The sequence below is a fragment of the Lonchura striata genome, chromosome 9 (assembly GCF_050655825.1).
Source record: "Lonchura striata isolate lonStrDom1 chromosome 9, ASM5065582v1, whole genome shotgun sequence".
Lineage (NCBI taxonomy): Eukaryota > Metazoa > Chordata > Aves > Passeriformes > Estrildidae > Lonchura > Lonchura striata.
This window is the reverse complement of record NC_140711.1, coordinates 9596717-9624505: the sequence shown is the minus strand read 5'-3', so window position 1 is coordinate 9624505 and position 27789 is coordinate 9596717. Positions and strand designations below refer to the sequence as shown.

At 43.1% G+C, this 27789-nt stretch overlaps 1 protein-coding gene across 1 annotated transcript in view; it reads left to right on the top strand.

Annotated features, from left to right (window-relative positions):
- EPHA4 (EPH receptor A4) overlaps window positions 1-27789 on the top strand; it is a 104544-nt gene that overhangs the window by 3039 nt on the left and 73716 nt on the right. The window contains exon 3 of the mRNA XM_021553675.3: window positions 2427-3090. Within this exon, the coding sequence (XP_021409350.2) occupies window positions 2427-3090 (664 nt within the window). The remainder of the gene's footprint in view (window positions 1-2426; window positions 3091-27789) is intronic.

Here is a 27789-nt window from a genome sequence, read left to right as displayed (position 1 = left end):
TATACTTTTTTGTCTGTTTGAAAAGGTATTTTTCTACATCTGAACCACACTGTTCCTGGAGTGTGAGGGTCATGTGGATAAGAAGGGCTGGAGATAAAGATCTAGTCATTTAGCAGAATAGTAGCCCCAGAAGAATTAATGAATTGCATTTTAAATGTAATTAATGATTTACTCTTGCATTTCACAGTTGAAAAGCAGGTTTTGCGCCCAGAATGTTTTAATCTGCATCATTAAACTGTGGGAAGAGCTGAATTATAAAATTTAATTTCAGCTTGAAAGCAAAAAGTTACAGCTTTGACCACATATTTAGAGTCACAAGTCATTTACAGTGGCTGGACATTTTGGGCTGTAGTTATTTTGAGCTCTGTCAGAAAGATGCGCTTGGGTTTGTTTTGTATTTTTGTTAATGGAATAAGAAGCCCAGCTCTGTACATTTGTGTGTTGGTCAGCAGATGGGTGTGTTGAGAACACGATCCAAAAACTTGCTGAATTCAGTTGCTGCGTGTCTGTTGACCTCAGCGGTCTCGCTATTGAATCCTCGAGCAGCATCCTCCATTGTGTAAATGCACTAAAGGAAATCCCATCAACAAGTATTATTTCCCTCTGCTTCTTCCTTTCTCTCTTGTTGGTATTGGTAGCATAGGCAATCTGAAGATAAGTAGAATGGAAAGTGATGGATCATAAAGACAACATTGTAACAGTACACTAGCTCTGTGGTGCTCTAAATTAAACAAGTCTGTCTTCTTACTAGCAACATGTTACACTTTACATTGATAGATGACTTTTTAAGATTTATTTCTTCCTTTTCTCTGGAAATGAGTGACATGCTGAGTATTGATTTTCCCCCCTCCTTCATTTTAATTTGCAGTTATTTTATTTGCTGCCTAAAGATATTATTCTTTCTGCTCCTAGTGACTCATGGTGCTAACTGCTGTCATTCTATAAACGGATTCAGCTAAGCTGAAAGCTTTTTAAGTAAAAATCACTTGCATAAGAGCAGTCCTTGTGAGAAGAATGCGGGATATTATATGAGAAGCCCCTTCATCTTAAGAAGGCTTCTGTTTATCAAAGCTATGGCTTCAGTAGTTCTGAAAAGCACCTTCTGAAAAGTCTCTTTAAAGTTATTACTGTTTTCTAAGGATAATTTTATATGCTTCATTGTATTGCTTGCAAACCTAGTCAGCATATCATTATCTAATATTGTTATAGGGAAGGATAAATTGAATAATAAAAATTGAAGTGCTATGGTTTTGCTGGTTTTATTTCCTGGAGGAATTTATTTTCTTAATGCCCCTACTTTCCCTTCTCTCCCTGCCAGTAGAACACTGTGATCAGCTTTCTTCTGTCTGTGATAATACTTTGACCAATTTTTTTCAGAACTGTTGAGGATGTATGCTTTCCTTTCCTGAATTCATTGTGCTGAATTTCTGTATGTCCTCCTTTCATACCCACCTTGGATTACACGTGTTGTTGTTGTTTCATAATCATGTTGCCTGGTTGGCACTTCTGAAGATGCCCGAACTTGATTTGAGGGGTGTAACAATTCTGAAGAATGCTGCTAGCCTGATCTTTCAGCATTTTCCCTCTCTGCTAACCCTTTTGGGATTTTGAGAATATCAGTTTAGCTGCTCCCTGACATTTCCTCCAGGAAAAATATGTGTAGTATTACTTCTTTTTTACCTTCCCACTAGTAAGAAACTCTGTTTGGATAACAAAGTATGGTGATGTTCCTGGTAGACTGATGATGTTGTCTCTTTACCTGTTTTTCCTTCTCTAAGAGCTACCTAAGTCAAGAACCCAGTTCTTTGTAGACAGCTATTTCTGCCCAGCTCCAAAGCAGAATTCACTGAGTCTGTCTGGGACATTGGTAGCCTAGGAAAGCAGTTAGCAGCTTAGAGAAATAATGAAGGATGGCTCAAGAGTTTTGAAAATAAGTGGTAGTGATGCCTGAAGTGTGGATGTCACTTTCTGTGTGATAAAGTCGTGCTGTGTCACCTGTTGGAAATTCCCAGGTGCAAGGCAGAGTCCATGAGATATCTGCTGCAGAGAGAACCCTGCAGGTCAGTGCTGCTCTGTGGGTCTGTGAAGTTCTGTGTGTAGCCCTGCTCCAGGCAGTGGTCTGTAGACTGAACTGTACTGCAAATAAACCTAGTCAGTCGAGGTAGCATTCTTGGATTGGTTCAGAGGGCCCTTAAAACACATGCTTGTTCCTCAAGGCATGAGGAATTTGGAATTTGTTTCTCCTGAACAGATGCTTCCTTTAATGTCCAAATAGTTGAAGTCCTGGCTACAGCTTGGTCTGCTGGGTTTTTTTTTGGTCTGTTTGTTTGTTTCCATGTAATGGAACAAGTGCATATTGTTTGTTGTGAAGCTCTGTTGTTCCTTTTAATACTGATGTATTTTTCTTCCCCTTTTCCTCCCTGCAGTGGGAGGAAGTGAGCATCATGGATGAGAAGAACACTCCTATCCGCACCTATCAAGTCTGCAACGTGATGGAGCCCAGTCAGAATAATTGGTTACGAACTGATTGGATTCCCCGAGAGGGGGCTCAGAGGGTTTATATTGAAATCAAGTTCACACTAAGAGACTGCAACAGCCTGCCGGGTGTCATGGGAACTTGCAAAGAGACTTTCAACCTTTATTACTATGAATCAAACAACGATAAAGAGCGTTTTATTCGCGAGAGCCAGTTTGCCAAGATCGACACCATTGCTGCTGATGAGAGCTTCACCCAGGTGGACATTGGTGACAGGATCATGAAGCTGAATACAGAGATCCGGGATGTGGGACCACTCAGCAAGAAGGGGTTTTATTTGGCTTTCCAGGACGTCGGTGCCTGCATCGCTTTGGTCTCTGTCCGTGTGTTCTACAAGAAGTGCCCGCTGACGGTTCGGAACCTGGCGCAGTTTCCAGACACCATTACTGGGGCTGACACCTCCTCTCTGGTGGAGGTTCGTGGCTCCTGTGTCAACAACTCGGAAGAGAAGGATGTGCCAAAAATGTACTGTGGGGCAGATGGAGAATGGCTGGTGCCCATTGGCAACTGCTTGTGCAATGCTGGCTATGAGGAGCGCAACGGAGAATGCCAAGGTAGGACGAGCCATATTGTACTGTTCATTAGGGCTTAGTGGAATGCATAATTGAATCAGAGATGAGAGTAAATGGACTAAAGCCAGTGATTAGCAGCCCTGTGGGATGTGGTGGGACAGAGGGGTTTAATGAAGAAGTCCAATAGCTCCAGGTGGCAAGACTAAGAATTATATAATGCAAAACAAATGATACTGCTGTAACAGGCAGAAGGTGAAACACATTTTCTAGCAGATGCCTAAATTTGATTTGGCTTGTGAGAGTCACCAAAATGTGGATGACTGCAAAGCAGTGCAGTTGAGCTACCATTGTTTGAAGAGACAAATCATTCAAGGGAACTTTGTTAAACACAGGAAATTCTGGCAAAGTTGACTTTGGATAATGCAGTAGGTTAAGAACCAGTCTGGGAGGCAGGACAGGAGTTTTAGCTGGATTACTTTCCCACTTTAGGAAGTGGAAATCTTTGGTGTTTTACTTGTCACAAATTTTTAGTACTAAATACCCTTTGATATTTGACACTGCTGCCTTTGTTAAATATTTTCATTTCTCAGAGAGTCTCTATTGTCAGTTAAATAATAGAGGTGCTAGGATACTCTTAGAAATGCTAAAAGTCTCCACCCCACCCTCCCACACACACACACCATCCTGTGTGCTGCAGAATTAGGGATTAAAGTTTGTATAAAAGACAGATTCGCTTAAAAGAAACCTCAATACCTATAGTCTCTTTGCCTCCCTTTTCTGGATAGAGAAGCTGTAGAAGGTTAGGGAAGGAGAGAAGACAGTTTATAAATAAAATATCTTTAGCCTCTGCTTTGAAAGTCTTGCTCATGTAAGCATAAATTAAGATCAAACTTAAATGGTTTCTTGCACAGGTCAGTGAGCTTAATTTTGCTGGGTGCTGAATTGAAGGTGCTTGGCTCCTTCAGGGATTTGGAGCCATGTTTTTAGAAAAGGTTCTTTGGAGTCAGTTGCCTCATCTTGGTGTGTTTTTTACTAGAGCATTTTTATCATCTTGAGACTGAGAACAAGTTAGTAAAGCAAGTAACTGGCTGCTTTTGTGATGGACTCCTGAGAGAATGAGGTCTTTTGAATGTCCTACTTGATTTCTTTTAAATGGTAATTTACAGTTAATATGAAGTTCATTATTATGCACTGAAATGATGTTTTGGTAGGAAAGAACTGCTATGTGTGAACTTCAGCCTTAATTTCCTGAGTTTTTGCTCTATGACCTAATGTGGCATAGTGGCAACAAAACTGCCATGAGCTGAAATTACAGAGGACTGAAGGATGAGCTGCACAATGACAGGGCATCTTGGGGGTAAAATACTGTTTTTTCTTGTTGGTTTTTCCATCCTGTGAGATGGAATCTCAAAAGCCTGTTTGTCACAAAGTGTGTGAGGCTGTGGCTGTGGTGCTGCCTGGGTGCTGGGAGCCATTGGTGGCTGGGGAGAAGCTGTTAGTCTCTCACAGCTCAGTAACCTCTGAGCAAAACTTCCTGACACCTTATCAGGCTGGGTTGAGAGGAGGAAGTGAAGTGAGGAAGCATTTATTGGTTTATTGCACAGAGATGATTCCACCTTCTCCCAAAGCCTATTAGGTCAATACTGGGGTCATTCTGACTGACACAGATCATCCGTTTTTCATGTCAGCGGCCCAGATGTGGTGAGCTGATTGTCCAACAAATCTTGTGTTGTTTGGGGGAAATCTCTTGAGGTTTTGCTGATGGGCAGTGGTTATAGTGGCATGCTTTTTTAATTCATTTTTGTAGTGTTGGACTAAACCTTGGGGGATGACTGTCAGCTTACCTAAAGGCTCTAAAGCTGCATATGGGGGTGTTTGGGCTCAGGAAACCCAATTCTCCATTTCTCAATTAAAAGGGAGATCAGGTGATGTCGTATTGACAGAGGTGTTAGAAATGTTCTGTCTCTTGGGCTCTCCAGAGTGAAGTTGGCCTGTGCTAGTCATTTTGAGAGTGTTTGAGCCAGCACATAATTGAAAGTGCTAAACCCATTTCATCAGCTGTTACTTGTGGTTTCCTTTTCTCACATTTGCCATTCTCCAGCCAGAACAGTTAACTGAGAAGCTCCTGATGAATTCATGAAGCTCACCAGAACTGTGCAGCTTCTCTCCAGTTTCCAGTGAGGCTGTTAAAGCAGTTTGGCCTTTGACACTACTGAATGAGGTTTCCTCTTTTCTTTCCCCTCTTAACTTAATCGTTTAGCTAATGTTCTGCTCTGACAGGTTTTTGGAGGGGAGGAGGATGAAGTGAGGAGGATTCCTGTGGTTTTGATATAGAGGACTGGGGGCAGGGGAAGAGACACTGAGTTTGGGAAAGGCTGTGAAAGGATGCTGGTCTGGGATGGGAGCTGGTGAGCAGGTTCCACCTCAATTGTTTTTCAATAGGTTGACTGTGGCAGGACAAATACAACGAAAGGTCAGAGGTTGTCCGTTTCCTCATCCATCTTCCCCTGTGATCCTAGGGTCAGAGTGAGGATTGATTAAGATCTTAAATGTTTAACAAAAGCTCAGTGGGCAGGAATAGTTTGGGCCAGCGGACAGGGACTTTGCACTTGTTGGGAGATCCCCAGTCTGTGTTGGAGCTCCTTGTCCTCTCCTGGGACCTGCTCCCTACCACACCCTGCTGGGACAAGACCAGCTGGCCCTTGGGTTGTCCTGCAAGCTGCTTCAAGTTCACTCGCCCTCCCAATTTTTAAATAACACGTTTTCCTTGAGATTCTTTTGCCTAATTTCTGATGTGTGTGTGGGAAGCATAATGGAAAGCCTTTTCACATATAAAGTTCTTGTAGTGGGAGTTAATGACTTTCTGACCTCAAATGGAATTTTTAAAAAATTGTGTCGGTGGTATGGAGGTGTTTGAATATGATGACAAAAAGCTGTCCTTTCTCTGACTGCTTTTTTATTTTCCCCAGTTGACTTTATTGATGATGATTCTCACTGAACATCCATAAGTGTATGTGTATGTATATATGCAAAAACCTGGGACAGGAAGGAAAAGGAGCTAAGTACTAAATCCATATTTATTTGGGAAGCTTCACAGATGTGTCTTGGGAGAAGTTCCGCAAAATTGGTCCTGATATGTAAAAATTTTAGGTGAGCTCTGGTTTTTTGTTTGCAAATGAACTTGTAGCTGTGAATTAGACGCCAAAAAATTCCAATTTGCTGTTTCAACCACTGTTTATTCTCTCTCAAATGTTCTGTGTTGGTGGCTATCCATTTAGGAGAATATAAATGTGGAATATCGTTGATGGATGATGACTATCCCAAACAGTGTCACATCTCAAGGCTAAGGCAATTAGTGCTTTAGGGCAAAGCTGAGACATAAAGTAATTTTAAACTTCACTTGTACACATCATTGTTATGTAAATTGTTTTGTTACACATTAATAAAATGTGGTTTGGATTTAGTTATGATTTCCTTATGATAAAACACGTATCTTTCTGACTCAAAGGAGGAGGGGGAAAACAAGCAGGAAGGGAGAAAAGACAGATTAAAGAAGCAATAGACTGTAGCCATCTGTGATGATTTTGATGCTGTGAAATTACAAATCTCAATTTTAGACCTGCCATTTAGTATAAATATGTGAGACAGTTGTGATTTTTACTGTGATATTGTAAAGGTTATGAGAGCCAACAGCTTTGTCTTCATCTACACTTGCTTTTTCCGAGTTGTGAATTGGCCAATTGGCAGAAAATCCAGTGTCATTTAAAATATGGCTCAGTCCTAGTTTCATATCACTGCTGTTTTTAGAATTTTCCTTGGAACTTTGATAAGAGCATCCCTAAGAAGTAATAATTTGAATGATAAGATTCTTTTAATCTTGGAGGCTTTGAAGAGTGGCTGTGATCATTGAAAGCAGCAGTTCAGTTTACATCAGAAGTGTTCAGTCTAATTATATGTCTTTCTGTGATAAGATTCTTGGATGGTGGGTTTTTTAAGGGTGGGGAAGTAATGTAATTTGTGTGTACTTTCCCATTTTAGTAATAACTTTTTTGTCAAAATAGCACTGATGTACAGTCTGTCTGCACAAAAGGGTGATCAGAAGGGTGACTAAGACTGTGCAGATTTGAGATTTCAGGAGGATTTTTTTCAGGTTGATTATTTTTGGCAGGGGAAAAAATGCACAGACTCAACATGTTACGTTTTGAAAGGAGCTGAGAAGACGGAAGCTACAGGCGGGGCCTGGGAGCGATGCTGAAACACAGTCTGTCTGAACCAAATTTAGTTGGTTCTCTTCTCTGCTGATTTGTGTCTGGTTATGTCATAGTCTCATGTAGCTCAATAGATCTTCCAAGGGTTACTCCCTCTGTGATTTTCTTGTACCACCTGGTGCAATTCAAAATCTGCATTTAAATGTCATTGCAGGAACTCTTATTGCTTTTCTTTTGCCTGGCCTCCTCAGAAGTCAAGTTACAGTTGTCAAAAAATTGTCCTTTCACTTGTTGCTTGGAGAAAGGCTGCAATTGCTTCCTTTTGAATTTCTGACAAGACTTCTGCTACTATTGCACACGGGAGCAATATCTGGTCCTTATCCTCTGTGTGGTGAAAAACACAGTCCTCAGAATCAAAGCCAGATGAGCTTTGTGGTGGTAATGAATTTCATGGTAGGTCTGGGTAGTCTTTTGTGGGACTTCCAGCCCATCTTCTGGTTTGTGTGTTCTTTTAGGATAAAAAAAAAAAGGCAACCCAAAATTCCAGACAACTCATCCTGTGTGTGATGAGTTCAGTGTTTAAATCTTGGCTGGGTAAGGATTATTATCTATCTAATAATATGCTCCACTGAGCTTGGTCTTTATTGTGCTTGTGAGTAGTGATTAAAGAAATGCTCAGCAGTACTCTAAGGTCTTTTGAGACTGCATCAAAAAGCCCCCCAAACTTGTGAGATAAATATCTTATCTGGTTTCCTCCCTTTATGTGACATCCTTTTCGCATGCTGCAGGGAGCAGGTGAGGTCACATAGTTTTGTGAATCAGAGACAATTAACACTCCCATGACTAAACGGCCATTATATGAATATTCAGAGCCTGCTTCACCTCCCTGGGAAGCAAAGACATTGGTTCCCTTCTCCTTCCTTCTGCTAGAGACTGGGGAAGCTCTTCCTGTGAATGGGGATTGGCAGCTGTTGCTGCTTTGCCTTTTGCATGCAGCAAATTCCTCATTTACATCATTTGTATACACCCTCATGCAAAGTAGCACACCCATTTCCCCATTTCACAAAGGAGATAAGAGCTTCCTTTGGAAACCACAGCCAGAATCTTCTTCTGTTTATGCAGAGCTCAAAAGATTTGGATTTTATGCAAATGACTTCTAGTTTGATTTTTTTAATTTTTTTGATCTCTTTGTTTAAGAGAGAGTGATATTTGCTCAGTGGGCTCCTTGTGTCTTGACCATGGCTGGCTGTCGCTCTCGGTGCCATGAGCAGCTCCCTTCCAGCTGGTGTGGGGCAGTGCTGTGTCCCATGGCCACCTCCAAAACCATGGCTGGGTGTGGAAGTGCCTCTCCTCATGCCTGGAGGGGCTGCAGGCCCTTGGGTGTCATCTCCTCCAGATGTTCACCAGTGGTCACCGAGCTCCTCTGTAGCTGCAGCCTGGCTGGGGGGCAGCGAGGTTGGGAGGTGGGATCCCCTCTGGGCTGTAAGAGTGCACTTAAGGCATGAAAAAGCAGCATTACATTCTGACATTTCCTATGCTTTGGGCCAAGTACCTGCTCAGGCCTGGGCTCCTGCTCTTCCCTTCGCTGCCTGAGCTGGTCTTGGCCCCTGGTTACAGTGTGGTGAAAAGGGGCTCCCAGCACTCGGGTAAGTAAACATGCAGAAATGCTCTGCTGTCTTTATTTATTGAATGAAAATAATCTGTGAGAAAAGTTCTGCTTTCTTAAGCCTCATGATTATACGAGAACCCATATTTTATTTTATTTTTGGTTTTAGTGGCTTTCTTTTCTTTTTAACTTTTCTTTATTTCAACTTTACTTGAAATTGCCTTTGGCTTGAAATAAAGCTGAGGCTCATTAAATGCTCCCAAAACACAGGCTTGTTCAGAATGGATTTGTTGAAAGGTTTATTGATATAAGTTAGAACACATGCTGCATGAATGTACTGTATTTCTTTAAAGGACTGGTTTTCATTTTGTGTCTTTATAAATCAGTGGTATGAAATTGGGACCCCAATCGTGTTGGAGCTACATCCTATAAGGGAAAAATATGGTTGTGGGGGGTTTTCATTTTTGTTGGATGTCCAATTAGTGTTTAACTTGAAGGTAATTTCACAGGGGTAGTAAACTGCGCAGTGTGAAACCTGGTGGCATAATTAAATGGAGGAAAGGCTCTTTAAAACAACAAAGGAACGTGCAAAAACTTTTCTTTTGTCCTAACAGTCACCCAGAAGGGGAGGTCATGCTGTTCAAAGTACAATATGGATGGGCTATTAAGGTTTGGAGGAAAAAAAAGGCCAAAAAAAAGCTATACTATACAGTTGGTATTTGCTTTGGCCCATTTAGCCATGGATGCCTAGGAAAAAAAAACACTTGCTGGTCTGCTTTTTATACTTCCCTTAGATGGGTGGGTTTAAATCTCACTAACATTGAGCTGATCTGTACAAACCCACTGCAAGAGGTGTGCTGGGAAACAGGCTTTGTATTCACTGGGGGCCTGGTGCTGCACAGCTCAGGCTGGGACAGGCAGCAGTTTCAGCAGCCTGGGCAGGAGGAGGAGGAGGAGGAAGGATGCTCCTGTGCTGCAGCAGCCAGAGGATGGAGGGATGAGCCTGGGTAACTTTCCCAGGGGCACACAGGATGTCTGTGACTGAGAAAAGACCAGAGTGAATGCTGAATGTAGTGTCTTAGCTGCAGATAGCTTCTGCCCCTCCTCACTTTTTAAAAGTTTTTGCTCACCTTTTCCTAATGAGGGACCATCATACACATCCTTAAAACATCATTTGAGCTGAGGCAATCAATACCTATTGCTTCTGCTTGTGTATGTGAAAGCTTTGTACAGCCACACTACAAAGCTGCAGTACAGTGTCTTAATTACCCAGATAATCCTGTTTGCTTGTATTTTTAAACTATGGAGCGCTGGGTAATTATTCAATTCTTAATAGAAGGCAAATGGCAATGTAAACAATAATTAGGATGTTAGACTAATGTGCTTCAAAGCAAATTGGATTTTTTTTCATACCGTTCAGCATGAAGTCCCATAAAGCTGACAATTTAGTGGCAAGGAAGCAAGTTCCATTTTGCTTGTATTTTCTGGTGTTATCTCCTCATGCCTTGTTTCTGTGAATGAGTTTGCTGTGATGCTGCTGCCTGCTGCAGAGCAAAGGTCAGGCTGACAGTCAGCTCTCCCTGTTTGCCTGTTCTCTCCTGCAGCTCTTTGTCCTGCAGCCAGGGGTTAGGGGTCAGCAGCATCCCGAATTCCCTCCTTTGCCAGGGCATGTGAGTGTGGAGGGGCACAGCTGGTGCTGCTGGTGTAGCTGGCACTGGGCTCAGTGGATTGGGGCTGTCCCAGGGCAGGATCCAGAGAGGAAACAGGCTGAATTTGGTGACTTAAGCTCTTCCTACATTTGGAATTAAGACAGATTTCAAGGGAAAGTCAAGATTTTGGCTCTTTAATCTTTAAAACTACAGCTTGTTATCTCCCTTAGCTTGGCAACCACTCCTGGTTTTCATAGTTCCTATTGGGATTTCCTAGGAGCATGATGGAAGCCACAAACACTGATGCAAAACACTGAACTGATTTCTATTATGCCTGCAAAACTTGTGCAATGTGACATATTTCAGTACTTGCTTAGATCGTTAATTAAACCCTGCCATTTTATCCATCCCTTACTTTGAGTTTGGCCCGTGTCTGAAAGGCGAGTGTTGGTAGCAAAGGCGTCAGTCAATAACTCTGCTGCTTCCCGAAATACTTCAATAACGTCTCTGTCACACCGAGGGTTTTGTCTGGCCTTCACTGTGTGCTCCCGGCTGCCTGAAGGGACTGAACAATTGCCTTTATTTTCCCCATTATCAATGCTAAGAAAGGCCAAAATGTTCTCCAGTGTTGATGCTGAATTACAGAAATTGAATTACAGAAATTTAATTTTAAATACATTTTATTCTTCTCCTAAGAAGTGCGTGTGCGGGGGAATCAATGGAACACTTCCAGAGGTTATGGCTGAATATTTTTGCTACAAATACAAGCTATCTTTATATTAAAGTGTGCACTTAGAGGGTGTGGATTTTCTTATTTTAAATCCCAGAGGGTTTTTGCCAGGCCACATTTTAATAACCCTAATTAGCAAGTCTGTCTTTCCATACATCAAACATCTCTGTCTGGGGAGCTGAAGAATACCTGCGAGTGCTTCTGTGAATTTGGGGCTTGAATTCATTTGTTTTCAGTTTAAGTTTTTCTGCTGCTGAAAAAGACATCGCTGCTTTGAAAACAGTTTCCTTTTGAAGTGTCCAGCCTGGCAATGACTAAGCAGCCACTGGGCAAATTAGCATGTTAAAAGGAGCGGATCAATACTTTCTCTTCCCCTGGTCTCTGCTGGGCTGGGTGCTGGCAGCCCTTGCTGGGGTCTGGCCAGCTGCACCCCAGCATTTCAGGGGAGCCATCAATAGTGGTGTGGGTTGTGTCAACCTGGGGCTGCTTGGTCTGGTGCCCAGGCTCTTTCAAGGATGCCGATTTGAAAATGGATTTGAGGGAATTGATAGCTTTGGGAAGATCAGACAGCTTGTGTAATCATAAACAGGATTAGAAGGAAAGTGGAGGGAGAAATAGGAGATCAATGGTGGGGCACAAGTTGGCTGAACTGATGCTGGAGTTTTGTTGTACTTAGCTGCTGTGTGTAGAAGATTTCTTTGGGCTTTTTGAAGAGACAAGTAAACACCAATTAAAAAGAGGGAGTGTGGGCAGTCCCTGGTGTTTCACAGAAATGCTTGGAGGCAGTGGCTGCTGGATAAGGGTAGCAGGAGATGCTGGGATGCAGCTGTGCTTGCCAGCAAACTCAGGAGGTGGTTCTGGCTTCCCGGTGTGCACCCAGCCCAGGTGCCCGCACACCTGCGGGAGCTGCCCCGGCTCTCTCCTGGTTTGGCTTTCTTTGCCAGACTCCTGCTCACTGACACTGCCCAGGGGCTGTTCCCTGAGGAGGGACACCCCTGCCTTGGCAGTGGGGGAGCACTAAAGGTTCCTCCTCTGTTAAGACAATGAACAGATGATGGCAGTAATCAAAATGGCTCTAGAGCTGTTCTGAAATGGAGAATGTTTCTTGAGAGGCATCCTGTGGTCTCATTTACCAAAAATACCAGAAGATAGCAGAGTTCTTTTGCTGTTTCTTTTTAGTGGCTTCAGCATTTGCATCTTGCACATCTGCCAGCCTTCCCTTAATCTCTGAAGTACCCTAACACAGTTATTAGGTTGACACATTTTGTCCACTTGTAATTAGCTCGTGGATGTCCTCGTTTATTTTTGTGGTGATCAGTAGTGTCCAGGGTAGAGCTAATAAGACAGCTGAAATGAGGACCAGGTCCCTGTGTGCACTTCACCTGCTCATTAATCAAGGACTCTGCAGTTAATGAGCATAATTTCCAGGTAATATTTAATCTTAGAGTAGCAATAGTTACACTTAATGTGAAAGAACTTCTTTTGTGGTTTGTTGCTGAAGTCATTCCCATGGCACGTTAGAAACCTCTGCTACTCCCAGGTGCAGTTCTGTCAGGCTGGCCCAAATTTGGACTTCTGCCGAAAATCCATACAAGGTGAAAATACTGGATCTAAGTATTTAGGCTGGACATGACATCTCGGTGGGTGCTGAGTGCAACACATGTGCCTACAGACGTGGCTGATAAGGTAGAGTTTTGTCATGCTTTGAGGTTCAAAGGCCTCTCTACGTGGGGAAAAAAGTTGAAAGCAATCAGCTAAAGGGGTGTAGTCAGCATATATAACTGAAGGTGCATCACTAATTACCGCAAGACTGTTTCCATCCTTTTCATCTGAATCTACCCCTGTGCAGATCCTTTATCCATTTAGTTGATTCACCTTAAAGTTCTCAGTGGTTCTTTGAAGATGTGCTCTTGGTGCCCAGTTTTAATGTGCCCAGAATTAATGCACTTGGTAACCTTGAATTCAACACACCCAATAGCTTGGGAAAGTGAGCTCAAAGGGTTGTGGGCACTGTGAAAGCACCCATTTGTAGCTTTAGGATTCTTTAATTTGGGAGAGCAAAATCCACCTACAGTCACAGCAGCAGAAGGGAAAGGAGCACAGCTTTGCCAAGGAGGGAGGCTGGCCAGCTCCAGAAAGGGGCAGGAGCCCTTGTCCACTGTGGAGGAGCAGTGCTGGCTGTGACAGAGGCTGGAGGTGCCCTGTGGGTTGGTCCAGCACTGCAGGGACCTGCCCATGTCTTACAGGAGTGGAGCAGTCCCAAGAGCAGTATGTGGCCCTATTATCTCATCTCCTTCCCATTAGGCTGTGCTCAGGCGGTGACTGTGCAGAGCTGGTGTTTTTATTCTCACTGTAATTGGGGTATGAGAGCGTGCAAAAGGAGATCTCCACCCTCTTTCCTGTTTGGCTGGGCATTGGTTTGCCTGTCTGTGAAATCAGAGGACCCTGCTGCTCTGACTTGTATTGAGTTTTTAGCAGCTCCCAGCTCACTGTGGGGATATGGGGGGCAGGAGTTCTGCCTACTGTATTCCTCTGCTTCTGTAAAGGTTGCCACTAACTCCTCTTTCTTGTGGCTGTGTGTTTAGCAAGCCTTTTGCAGTAATGCTGATTTGACCTCTCTATACACCTGTATTAAAGTTTGAGTCAAAAATGTAGCATAGCAAAGGAGAGACATTTTTCCGTGGGATTGTTGAGCTCTTTGAGAATGCTGAATGACAAAGTTAACTCTTGTGCAAACATTGCATTTTATTTGACTTTGTAGTTTGCCCTTTGAAATACAAACATATTTGTGTCAATCAGCAAGTCTCCTTTCCGGAGTTCTGGTTGACCCTGTGGAAAGAAATGTGACTGTGCAATTATTAAAGGTGAGGCCTTCCCTTTAACAAATGCTGAGTAATTGCTATTCACTCCTTTCTGTGCCTGTGCCATAAATGACGGTGAACTGCCCTTCAGCCTGGCTAAATAACAAGGAAGATACTTGTTTGGAAGGAATAATGCTTCAGAAATTTGCAATGTGTCAGAAGTATTGTGTCACAGGGACTTGTACGTAGGAAAATTGTCTGTCTCAGCTTAGAGTGCAAGAACCTTAGCTGGGCTTTAAAATGCAATTAGGTCAAATACTTTATCTATGTCACTCAAAACTAGTAGGGGTTGTCAGAGTATAGAAGAGGGCAGAACTTGCCCATTATAAAAAAGTATGTAGTGTATATGGAGTGTGATACTCTGACAATTTACCTACAACTCTTTGTGATTAAAAGGATAAAAGTTCCTCCTCTCCAGTGTGTTGGCAGGAATTGGGAATTTCCAAGGATTATTTCCACAGTCTGGAGGCTTGGCCCTGTTTGATGCCACTGCTCCAATTGATTTTGTCCAGGGAAGTTGTCAGCCAGATAGTGAAGCTATGGATGAGTTGTGTCAATGAAAATTAGACCTTATTACTATTTTTGGAAAATAGCCCCTGTTCTCTGCCAGGTATTTTCTTCTTACTGCTTTTTTAATGTAAAAACCTTCAGAAGAGATATAAGTATGGCATAAATTCAAGTTTATTAATCATTACTGATGCTTTATACTGATGCTTTATTGAGATGGCCCAGTGCTGATTTGACCTGTGTCTTCTTTCTGTATTAGGTTCTAATTTCTATGTCTTCAGTCAGTCTGTCTGTGTTTCTCAAAAAAAATTGTTTATTGCCCTGAGTTTAGCATCATGAGGCTTGCAGGCAGGCTTTCAATAACAAATAAGTTCTTATGGTAAGGTAAGGGGAGATAAATTTTTGAGAGCACTTCTCAAAATGATTTTTCAGAAAGTAGTAGATTCTGTTTTACCTATTCACATCAACAAGCTTATTTTGGCCTTACTCCAGAAGGAAATAATTGAAACACTATGCATTGGCTTTCTAAGTAGTCCAGAGCTTGACTGATGGATTTGTAGCCCCTAAGCAGGCTTAAGAGACTAAGGCATCCCTTCTGCCGATGTTAGGGCTTACTGTCCAGTTCACTTTTAGTAGTTCAAAGGTTGGAATTGCTTAAAATTGAAGATATCTTGAAATGTCTCACCTTTATTTTTTTAACCAGAGGTGCACAGAATTTGGCTGTAAAGATGGAGCTGATAAACAGGGCAAGAAAAAATGGGTTTAAATTGCAAAACCAAAAGATTAGGCTAGACCCAAGGGGAAAAAAAAAATTACTGAGATCTGTTGTGCCAGTGCAGATTGCTCAGGAATGTGGGGGAATCTCAGTATCAGAGGAATTTCAGAATAAGTTAGACATCCAGTAGCATGATTTAACTACTTGTTATCCTCTGTGGGGCTGGGAATAGGCTGACTGGGAACATCCCTACCCGTGTCTCTTGTGATAAGTGCTCTTGTACAGTTGTTATGGATCACTGTTGTCTTACAGGTGAAAAGCAGCTCTTGAGGTCTGACCTAGAAAGACAGATTTGATCATGCTGTCTCCTGGCTTCTTTCCCTCAAGAGAAACTTTTTCAGTCTGAAGAGGTCTCTTGGCTGCCAGAGCTCTTGCTGTGCTGTTCAGCTTTCCAGTTTGACTGGCTACTTCCAGCTAAACAGAACCTTCTTGAGGTGTCTTGGATAACCCTCACTGTTGGTTTAGTCCTTCACGGAGCCAGAGGGACCCTGGACAGGCCCTGGCTTTTCCAGTGAATTGTGGCCCTACATATGAGATTCATAGCTTCATTTTCCTGGCCTTGGTATCCCCCTGGGCACCTGAGCCATGGCAGTGATGGAGAATGTCAGGGGTGCTGTGGGATAGCCATGAGGAGCTCTGCCTGGCTCACCTGGAAAGAGGAGCACAAGTGCTGCTGCCTGGCTGCTTGCCCTGGCCCTGTTGCAGCAGCACTGCTCTCCTTGCTCCGGAGCCTCCTGGGCACACAGCCCAGAGGAGATGTGTGCAGCACAGGTGCTGCTGCTCTCCTTGCTTTGTGCGTCTGTGCTGGACTTTGGCTGAATTTTGCATTCCCTCCTGTGCACCTGAGATACTTGGCAGATGTATCTCAGCCTGCTGAAAGATGCTCCCCTTATGCCAAAGGAAGCCTTCTCTTTGAATCCAGGTTGGTTTTAATGTGGACCACATGTGCTCATGTAAAAGTTGAATAAATAAGTAACTCCTGAGGAGCTATTGTCTGCTCAGGTGCAGTCCTATATCTGTTAGGATGTGGAGAAGGGATATTAAAATTGTTTACGAGGTCAGAGCTATAGTGAGCCTTGCACCACCTTTGAGTTATGATATCATTACCTGAGCTGCAGGAACCTAGAAATAAAACCTTTTACAGTGAAATGTGAGGAGTGTTTATGATTTTGAAGTATAGAGAGGCAGAAAAATGTGCATTATGTCCTAGTACCTTTTTTTGTTTGCTTGGTTTTTTTTTTTTTGGTGGTTGTTTTGGTTTTTTGTTTTGGGTTTTTGTTTGTTTTGTTTTATTGCAGGGTTTTGTTTTTGCTTTCTGGTGACACATATAGAAGAGATACAGCATTTGCTAATGTTGGTGGTAGAGAAATGCTCTTCTTAGTAGTTAATTTCTTTTTTAGGTCACACTAGGAAAAATGCTTCTTCCTAAAAGGAATAAATTATTCAAGTTTATGTAAATAAACATGCTATTATTTATCTACCTGGTACCTGCACTATTGCAAGTCCAATCACTTGTTTTCATTTTCCACGCTGTGCTTCCTGTCCTTTCTGTGAACAGGTTGTTTTCTGCCCTGGAGAAGGAGCCATTATTACATTCATGCCATATGAAAAGTTGTACCTAAAACACTGAGGGAATAGAACAGAGGTTGCTGAAGGAACATTGATTAAGCTGATTATCCCAAAAAAGATGACAGCAGCTAGCAGCTTACATCTTTTATGAGACCCACTAGCTGTTTTTCAAGGACTGAAAGCAGTAGATTCTATATAGGTAGTGATCTATCAAAACGTATGTTGACAGTTTTTGTATTGTCCTGCCTAGATACTTGTCTCATAAATTACTTGGGTGGAATTAAATAACACTATTATGAAGTTATGTATCTGCAGAGCAAGAAAGAAATTAAAAGCCATGAACAAGAGAGAAGAAAGTGTAGATGTAAAAACTGAGTGAATGTGGGCTATCAAACAGAAAGCTGTGCTGTGGACAGCAGGAGAGGCAGCAGAGATTGTCCTGGGACAAACTGAGACAACTGCCATGCAGTTAACCAGATTTAGCAGAGTTAACTCTCAGTTTCTTTAGAAAGTGGATTTTGTGGTCTTGCTGGTCTGCTGTTATGTCAGTGACTTGCATCAAAACTTCCTCAAGTCAGAACATCTGTTGCGGCCAATGGAAAGATTCCTCTTGACTTTAATGTGCTTTGGATCAGGCCCAAAATGCAAATAGTTTTTCTCTCATCCTTTGAAGTCTTTAACATTTCATGGGCTCCCTTATGTTATTGGTAATTTGCACCAGAGGTATTTTGCATGCAAATGAAATTTTGGCAGTAACAATGACTGCATTGGTGAATATGCATGTAGGTGTATCAGTAAAGCAAATTTTACTTTTCAGTGTATCAAACTAAAAATTTCTTTGTAACAGTGAGTTGTTCACAGTATCTATAGCTGCAATCAAATGTATTGACAAATGCATGTAAAAGACTGTATAAAACTGTCAAAGTACATTTTGATGCATCTGTATAGAGCCAATTGATTTTTCCTTTTTTTGTGGCTTGTGCAGGCTAATACATGTTTTCTATATGAAACTGGCATTTGTCACTAACTTCATAAAGCACTGTGGATGTCATAAATTTGAATACTGTAATTGAACCTGAATTTACTGTGGATTTATTTAGCAGATCAAAGAGTAGCTTCAACCTACAACACTAATTTTGTTTGCTAGTATAAACTCCTGAGCTTAGGGAAGTGCCAGAGAAAGACTATTCCTTTGAATTATGTGAATGTGAGCAAATCATTTGGTTTCTAGATTTTAATAAAATTGGAAATATATTTTTAAGCTGAGGGCTCATGTTGATTTTAGTATAAACATTCTGAAGTTTCTTAGAGTCATAAAGACCATTGTAGTGTTCTCATGGGTGAGTGCAATACCAGTGCAATAAAATATGACAAGTTTACAGTGCCCCTGTTAACCTTATATGAGGAGCTTGCTTTCTCATGTGAGGTGGGTGCTCTGCTCCCCAGTACCGGTCGAGCAAACCTTGTCTGAAAAACACTGAGCCCTAATGAGGGCAGCATCTTCTTCTCATGGGTTGTCACCTGTCCTGCCCACTGGGCTGCTCTTCCCCTTTTAAAATTCATCCTTTCTTCCTCATCTGCCTGGTTTCATCTGGTCCTGAGCCAGGCAGTTCTGCCTGAGCCCGGCTTTGCAGAGCAGGGCTGCTGAGCCTGGCCCCTGGGCTCAGCCCTCCCTGCAGCAGCCAGCCCTGCCTGTCCTGCCCAGGCTGCCTGCACTTCAAGGGCACCGCCAGCCAGTGCCTCCGAGGAGAAAGGGAAAAACAATTTGTGTTTCTAATTGCTCTGAGATATGATTATGAGCATCTTTCCCCAGAAAAAAAAAAAAATGTCTGCTAAATAGAGTATTGCAGGAAGGGCTTGTCAGTGCTGTTGCTGTTGGGAGATTAACATGTATGACTGGAAATGTAAAGAGTTAGTCACTCTTTTTGTACCCCAGGCTGTTATTTAATGCTCTTGCTGGGAATGCCATTGCAACAGGGAGGGATTAGCAGGAAATTAAGGGCTGGGGTCAACAGTGACGTTTCCCAAGTGGAGAGAAAGGATGTGTCACCTGGCAGTGCCCAGAGTCCTCGCCTGAACTGCAGCGATGGTGCCCACGGCAGGGCTTGGCTGTGGGAGCTTCTGTTTCACTGCATCTTTTTGTGTAAGAAAGAAGCACATAAATAATCAAAACCCAAATGAGGTATTTTGTAGAATTCTAGGTGATTACCCAGCTCATAAAAACACCAGTTGCCAAAAATACTTGTCAGTGGAAAGCCTTTAAAGGAAAGAAGGATCCTTCTGGTCCACTGTTTAATTTTGCATTGATTTAACCAAGCTTCATTTTGAAAAAGAGGAAAGGCAATGTGAGGGTGCCTTAAGGAAGCATAAAAGGAGGTAGCATTGCAAGTCACAGCATGTCTCTGGTGGCTTTACTGGGACAAGGTAACTCTGGCAAGCTGGTGTACTTAAACTGAGAAGGACAGCAGGGGCTGGGCTAGCACTAGTTCTGGTCCAGGTGATACTGATGGGAAGGGCAGGAGGAGGGGGCTGAGGACCAGGCTTTGCTGGAGAGCAGATGTGGAGGTGCTGTGGAGCCAAGCCTTCCCACGGCGCTGCTCCCAGCCCGAGGCACCAGAGCCTTGCTGCCTCAGCCCCTGCAGTCCCAAGGGTAGGAGGAGAGGGCTCAGCAGGCTCTGTGGCCCTGGGCAGCCTGTGCCAGCCAGCACACAGCAGAAGCAGCCCCAGGCTGCCCTGTTCACTCCTGGAGCTCCTTGAGCAATCTCCTGCTTCAGAGGGCCCCGCTCTGGTGCCTCCAGTTCCCTGTCCTGCAGGGAACCTGAGCTCCACTTTCCCTCCTCAGCCTTCCGCAGGGCACAGCCTCAGGAGTGGCTTAGGGACAGCAGGAGGGAGGGGTGCAGTGGCATCTATTCAAATCCTCGCTGCTTTGAGCTCCTCTGCTCCAACCCAGGCTGGGGAGGTTCATGCTTCATGAGCCATTCCATTTGTTTAAACATGCTGCTTATATTTTCTGCAGGCAGGCGGTGCCCCAAGATATTATGTAGTATGGACTCTAATATAATGAATTTGAAGGTTAACTTTGATATGAGCTGCATAAGCAGAGACTAGGAGTTGCTTCATTCCTGGCAGAGGCTTGGTGATAGATACTGGCAGGGGATATCTAGTTAATTTTTGAACTATCTTACTCCATCCAAAGTTAAAAGCTGATCCCAAACTGCTGATGACATCTGCCATCTAAAACTAGGTGGTTAAATCTCAACCCATCAGCTTTGGTGGTTCAGGGCCACTGCTCAAGCTGTACTGTGACAACCAAGCATGCTTGAAATTCACCTCACAAATGTGCTGTTGTGTTCCTGATTCACTGCCACCCCCCTAAAGAGTCAGCAAGTGACAGTGGCTGCAGTGAGAGCTGGGCTCTGTCTGAATTAGCATTCCAGAATAAGTGTGAGGTATTGCCCAATTAATATACTCTGCATTACCTAAGACCATGAACAGCCTCTTTTGTGAGGACCAAAGTTGTCTTTATAAAGAAATAATACAAAGATGTGTTTAAATATGCATGGAATGTGTGTTGGTTATTTGAAACACTAAAAAAGCCTTATTATTTGGAAGACCAAGGCCAGTTGTTTCATTATATTGAGTCTTAGAACATCTTTGAAACTTTTCAGCTGGGTGCAAGTCTAGAATTAGAATGTTCTCTTAAGGCTAAATCACATCAAGTTGTAAGCAGTATTCTATTGGCAGTGCAGAGGGCAGGATGGAAAGAGGAGGGTTGTCCACCCAGTAATGAGACAGGTTTAAAATGCAGAAATTAGGGGTTTACATGGTGTTTGTTCCCTTCTACAGTTTGGGATGGGGATTGTTTGGTTAGTTAATTTTTTTTTTTTTTAAGCCCACTGGAGAATCATTCCAGGCTTGTTTCCACTGCTAGGAGGGATGTGCTTTGCCTTTAGGATGTGAGTGCCAGTGCCCACTTAATTGTCTTTAAAGGGTGGGATGGATAAAGCAGCACACAGCGTGCAGGCCGTGCAGTGCTGATAGCTGGCCTCTGGCGAGCCAGACTCGGGCATCCTGTGGTGCACAGATCTGGTTTCTTGTGAGGCTTCTCAGCGCACAGCCCTTGGCTCTGCTTCTCCTGCCTTACAACTATTCTATCACTGAAACCCCACTGATAGAGGAGGAGAATTTCAATTTGCTGTTTAATTTTATGGTGATAGAGGAGACTCAGACCATGCATTATGAGGGTGGTTTTATGAGAGCAGTGATCAGGCTGTTGAGTCATTACATCTACTTTACTCTTTGGATTTTAATTGCTTTATGGAGCTTGTTAATTTTTGTTTCATTTGCTTGTAACTTATGAGAGGTAGTTGTCTTTATCAAAAACTTCCACCAGCTTTTTCATCACTAATTCTCTATGGTACCACAGTTCTTAGAAACTCGCAGGCAGTATTTTATCCCACGTGGATGTTACATTGTGGCTTCAAAAACACCATTGTGTTTTATTTTGGCTTGTTTTCCTCTCTCAGTTACTAGGAACAGCTATAACACTCAGAACAGTGTGAGTAATAATAAGAACTTCTTAAATATCAACTAATGTGGAAGATAAAACTACCAAGGCGATATATTTGTAAGTGCAAGCAGTAGTAAAGCCATATGAGAAGTCATTATCTCCACATTTTTTTAAATCATTTGTTGAGATGTATGTTGCTGTTTATTTAAAATACCCTTAGTACAAAGCTCCTGGGAATACTGGTTAGAATGTGGTATGCAAGTCTCTGTGTACAGGGGTTTCCATGGGCAGCTGTTCTTTGACCTTGCCCTACATGAGGAGTTTCAGGCTTTCATTTCTGGATTACTGACCATTATCTCTCAGTATCATACATTCACCTTTCTCAAAATGCAATGGCAAATCACATTGCATTAATGGAAAATGCCGTGGCCTAGAAAGCAGCTTTTACTGCTGACAGAATGGGCTGATGAAATCTGGGCTGGTAAGGTATGCTATTTTTGACTGTGAAAAGTAGCATTTTCTGAAGGTTTGCTGAATGCAGTAATGTGATTTCGTGTTCCTCTTTGTTAGCTATCTCTAGCTGCTGGTGATGGTAATGGATGTTAATGTTCAACATTTAATCAGCTAAGGTATGTGGCTGTCTGCTTTTCTTTCTCAAAATTTGCAAGGATTGTTATCAGTTCCGTGTGTTTTCTAAGTCAAAAGCAGCTTAGAGAAGATGAACAGAGGTCTGCTAAATCCATTTTAGAAGCCCATGAGTACAAATGAATGATTATGTGAAAAAAATTGTCTTCTCTCTGAAGAGGTGCTTGCAATAACTGTTGGCTTGCACTGTCTTCCTCCAACCTTGCCATGACCATTTAGTGAGGTCTGATTCAGATTAATTCCCACAATCTCTAGGTTTTATTCCCTGCTGACATTGGAATATTTGGATGTCTGTTCAGACACAGTTTACTCTCTAATTAGCACATCAAGTGCTCTCTTTTACTTATATATATATATATATTTTTTTTTTTTAATTTTTTTTTTTTTCTTTTTTTGAAGACCACAACCTCTTGTCCCAGTCTGGGCAGGTGAAATTTCAGGAGCACTTCATCATGGCTCAAGCATCCGGACACGCCTTTCTGATTGTCATTCATATCCGCCTGCCAGTGCCTCTGGCATTTGCTGAGTTCACGTTTCCATGTGATTTACTGCAGAACATTTTGTTTAGCAAGTCTCTAACACACACTGGCAGGGAAGTCCCCCTCAAGAAGCTGCACTAATGATAGCCTTCATTGTTTTCTTCAGGTAGACGCTAAAAAAATCAATCTGTTGGTACTTGCGCTTTAGACTTTGCACTTATGGAGAATTCTTGAAACTTGGAAACTTTGACCTTGAATCTGTGAGTGCTCTGAATTGCAAATGCTCTTTGTCATGGGCTCTGCGTAACAAGGCGGAGGAGCTCTGGGGCAGCCCTGTGCTCCCCGGTTGCAGAATTTCCAGTGCAATTGGGTTATGAGTCAGCAGCAGCTCTCTGTGTGTTCAGGTAACCACTGAGCTGTCTGGATGCTGAGGCTGCTCCTTGACAATATTTCTGGGAAACCTTTTAATATCCCAGAGCAGCTGCTCTGTCTGTTGGCCTTGGCTTCTTTGGTGCATGCCTGAATAAAGTCACTAAGTGTTTTCAATACTAAAATCCACTTAATGTTGGCAAAAGTGATTCATATGGGTCTTATAAAAGATTCCTTATCTCCCATGATGGGTTGGGTACAACTGCAAAAATAGCCCTAAGTGTCTCATTCACAAAGCGTAAGCAAATACATAAGAATAAAATACAGCAAAAATCCCCTTCTCCTCTCTTCCCCCAGTTGGTTGCTGATCTCATGTATTTGGGGCTCTGCCTGGCACAGTGCAGATTTACTGATCCATTAGTGGCTGCTGTTTGGCTGCACCTCCACATAGGAAAATTATGTCTAGAAAATAAACTTGGCACATCAGACACGCCATAACTAAATCATTGCAGCCAGCACATTTCCTCCTGTTCTGCTTAACTGCCTCAAGTTTTGATTATGTACAAATTTAATGGTTTGGTTCTGCTAGAAAATCTGGGGTTTGTTTATTTAAATTTATATTTCTTAATGAATGCATGCAAGAGAAAGTGCTAAGTAATTACAAGTGAGGAACATGGAAAACTGCTACGCTGAGCTGAACATTAGTTTTGGAAAGTACAGGCTCTCCTATGGTTTTTTAATAGTCTAGTAAAAATGTTGGTAAAAAAGTGACAAAGTGCTTGCAAATTCAAGCAGATGGTGGTCCCTGAAGGACTCCTTGCTGGAGCAACCTAACAAATCTTCTGGGAACTCAGTTTTGATGGTTAAAGGCAGAGTGCAAGTAACCCTTCTGTGCTTGGCCATAGGTGGACATTAGGGCTGCTCTAGAGGATTATCCATCTGTAGTTGTAAGGTGCTTCACTGTGTAAAACTCGGCAGTCAGAGGAAGACAATGAAATTTTGCAAGGTATTTCTATTTCCAGAAGACCCTACTGGTAGTTGACAGAGGCAGAGAGAAAAAGGGAAAAAAAAAAATCCATTTCTGCCTCAGCTGTTCTGTCTTGGCTGAAGGTGGGAGTGGAGGCTACTCTGTGTGACTTTGAGATCTCTTGAAAAATGAGAAATATATGCTGAAAAAAGATTGTCCTGCATACCCAAGCAAATTTGTTTAACTTCTGTAAGATCACCATGTCAAGATCATTTTAAAACCTCGCTCTCCTAAGCTATCTTAGATACAATTGGGATGTTGGTGATAGCATTTTGTTAATTGTTGAGGCAGAATTAAGTCTTGATATGGTTTAGTGAGAGCAGATAAAGTAGTGCTCATAAGAGCTAGGAGCTGATAGCTTATCGGACCAGGAAGAGCGTGAGGTGAGCAGGGCGGGCGTGAGTCATGCGCCAGCTCCAGCCTTGCCACCACACTTCTGTGCTGGAGTAAATTTTTGTGGCCTGGACTGAAGTCAGTGGTGCTTTTGGACATTTCTAAATAGCTCCATGGTTACCACAATTAATGTCTTTATTATCTTGCACTAATTTACGTATTGTGTAGATATTTGAATAAATAGCACTATCGTGTCAACCATGGGGGCCTCTGAGCCCAAATGGAATCTTATTGTTGAGTTTATTTGCCAGTAGTTTTGTTGGAGACAGATGCTTTTCCAGATTAAGAAGCAAAACTGTGTTTTGTCACTTTCTTCTAATTAGCAGCTGTGTGACATCCGGCAGGAATTGGAAAGCAAGCTTTCCTTCTTGTGTGTCACCGTTGCTGGAGTGAAGGCTCTGTGGGCTGGGCTGTGTGCTGACCTCTGTCCCAGCCTGGGGACTGTGTGTGCCCTCTGGGTACCTGCTCTGGTGACCAGGGCTGCAGGAGGCTCGGGACAACGTGACAAAGCCCCACTGGGGATGGGATTGGCATCCTGGGATCTGTATGGAGAGAGGGAAGAGCAGTAGTTGGTATTAACCCAGTCACTTGAGAAGTCTTCCTTTGCTTTAGCAGCTGGCTCAGCTGTGGGTTTGTTCCTCATGCTGGAGCTGGTCTTGAAACTGTGTTATCAAGCCATGGTTGGTGCCTTCTGCAGTGCCCAGAGTGTGAGCTCCATCTCCCACAGGAGCAACAGGCACCTCCACCATGTAGGCTTTCAGCCACTGTGGCTTTGCTCTGGTGCAGGTGGATTCACACTCCAGATGCTTCCTCTGGAGCAAGTCAGAGGGCCCTGCCATCCTTTTGTAATTCATCATTTCTCCTGCTCACTGGTGTGTTTGCTGAGAACCTCCCTGGAGCTGCCTGGCAAGTACTAAGCTGGGACAGAAGAGACCTATCACAGCTATTTTTGGTCATGCCTGACATTGGCTTCTTTTCCCCAGGACTTTATTTAATTTATCTTCTCATAAAAAGGGAGACTTTCTGCAGGACCCTTGAAGAGTTCTTAAAGCATTCATTAAATGTCTGCCTCTGTAAAAAGCCCTATTTTAAAGTTTTACCAGGTGATATGTTCATTGCATTACTGGGCCAAATCCTCTACTCCTGGAGCAGCAGCTGTGTTGTAAATCTCTGGGTTGCCTGGTCCTGGAAGATGGCTGGGCAGAGCTCTGATTTTAAGATATGAAAGATCTTATGAATTCAGGATAGTAGAGGATTTAAAAGCTGAGTCCTGCTGAAGTTGTATTTCTTCTTGTCCAGAACCCCCAGCAGCCCCTTATAAAACTGGTCTTTGGCTGTTCTTTTTCTGAACCTCTTGCTTGCTGGGGCTGTGATAGCAGGTCCTCCAAACCAGCCTCTGCACATCAAGTGCCTTTCCTTCAGTCTGCAGGGATGTGCAAGGATGGCTTGGGGGAGACATCTGCTCTGTGCAGAGCAAGTGCTGGTGAACCAGAGTGGTGGAAAGCATTCTGAATGCACCTGAATGGGGTCAGGAGTGAGAGCTGCTTTCCTTCTCCTTCTGCATTGGTGCAGTGCTGCTCCTGGGCATATCCTTCAGAATGTCATGAAGCACAGCTTCACAGGGCTTCTGCTGTGCTGCTGTTTCTGTTGGTGACCTAACAGACTCTGCTTCAGTGCTATTTTCTCCTGAGGTAATTCCCTGTCTTGCTTTTATTTATTGGTGATAAAAGACTATCACAGATAAATAGGCACGTTCTCACTTGACTTGATAACTTACATGGCATTGCTGAAGGTGATTTGCAATTTATACATGGAAAGGATTTGCTGATCTCATTAATAACTTTCCAAACATCTAGATAAACACGCTATTGCTCTGAATCAAATGAGCATGAAACAGCCAAGGTATTCACCTGCAAGGGCTTCTGGCACTCTGCTCTTTCCCAGACAACAGAAGTTTGACAAAAGAATGTGGGAACTGCCAAAACGCGTTTCTCCTCACAGCCACCCAATCACCCTAAGGTGGGAGATTTCAGCTATTCTTGCTAAATTATTCTTCTCTATTGGAAGGCTTGTTGACAGGAGAAGATTCCCAGCTCTTTGATTTTTAAATTGGGGCTGTATTTCACATGTCTGAGACTGCAGCCCATGCAGGCATTTTGCTGCATCCTCTTGAATGTCCTACCAAAGCCTGAGATGCAAAAGAGCAGGTAAACAGTCTCTACAAGCTTCCTCCATCAAGGCTGTAAAAGGAGAGTTGAGGCAGCCCTGGGTATTCCCTGCTGAGCAAGGCTGTTGCCATGATTTGTTTCATCAGAAATAATCACCTCCTCTTGTTTTATAGGCATCTTGTTATCTGGAGATCTCCAAGTGCTCTATTGCTTAATTAAACCTCACAACAGCTTTTAGTGTATGTATTGTGAATCTTATTGCCACTTCCTAAGTGGATAAACTGAGGCAGGGATATTGAAGCATACACTGTGGATGTCTGTGTAATTACCCTTTCAATTTAGGGGACTCAAAGGAGCAGCCCTGCTTTCTCTCCCTCTGCTCCCTGCTTCTTTCATGCTGTTAACTCCTGTGAGAGGGTTATCCATAGCACAGGCATCTTCCATGATCTGTAGAGAGATGAGCTGGAAGTTAGCAGAATGTGAGGCCAGACCAGCTTGGAGGAAAATGAATGTTTTTTCCTCTCTAAGACACACTGCTGTGTCCGTGAATGGCAGAGCCAAGTCAGGCAAGCTGTTCCCAGCCTCTGTGGCAGAGCCAGCAGTTAGAGCTGTCTTGGTCTCCTGTGTAGCTGTGGGACTGCCCCTCACTGAGAAGCTTCAGGCTGTAAGGGAGAACAAGTGCTGGTGAATAGCTTCCAGATGGCTCCTGGCATGTTTGGGGGTTTGTAGGTTAGCTCAGTGAGGGGCAAATCTCCTTCCCTGAAGTGCTCAGAAGTGGTCTGGACACAATCCTGAGTAACGTGCTCTACAGAACCCTGCTTGAGCTGAGAGGTTGGAGAACCTTCAGTGGTCCCTTCCAACCTTATCCATTCTGTGAAACTTCAGCTTGGTTTTCATATCTAGGAGAGAGTTGGGGGAGAAAAAAGGCATCTAGGGAAATCCTGGGTGGTTTAATTCTTCCTTTTACAGAACCTCTTCAGTAGGGAATGCCACGTTTAAACAAGGGTGCAGCTGCATGTGCCTCAAGTCCAACACTCCTGAAAAGGTTGGATCTGTGTAGAACAGAGAAACATGCAGCTTGAGCAGATTTAGGGAGAAAAGGACAAACCACTGAGCTGCTGTTTTCCTCTTGCTGAAGTTGAGCTTTGTGCTAAATTTTGCATTGGTAATGAACTAAAAGTGCTCATGTGCTCCATATAGCAAAGGGCAAAGAAGAGAGAAGCAACTCATCAGTGTATGACCCTC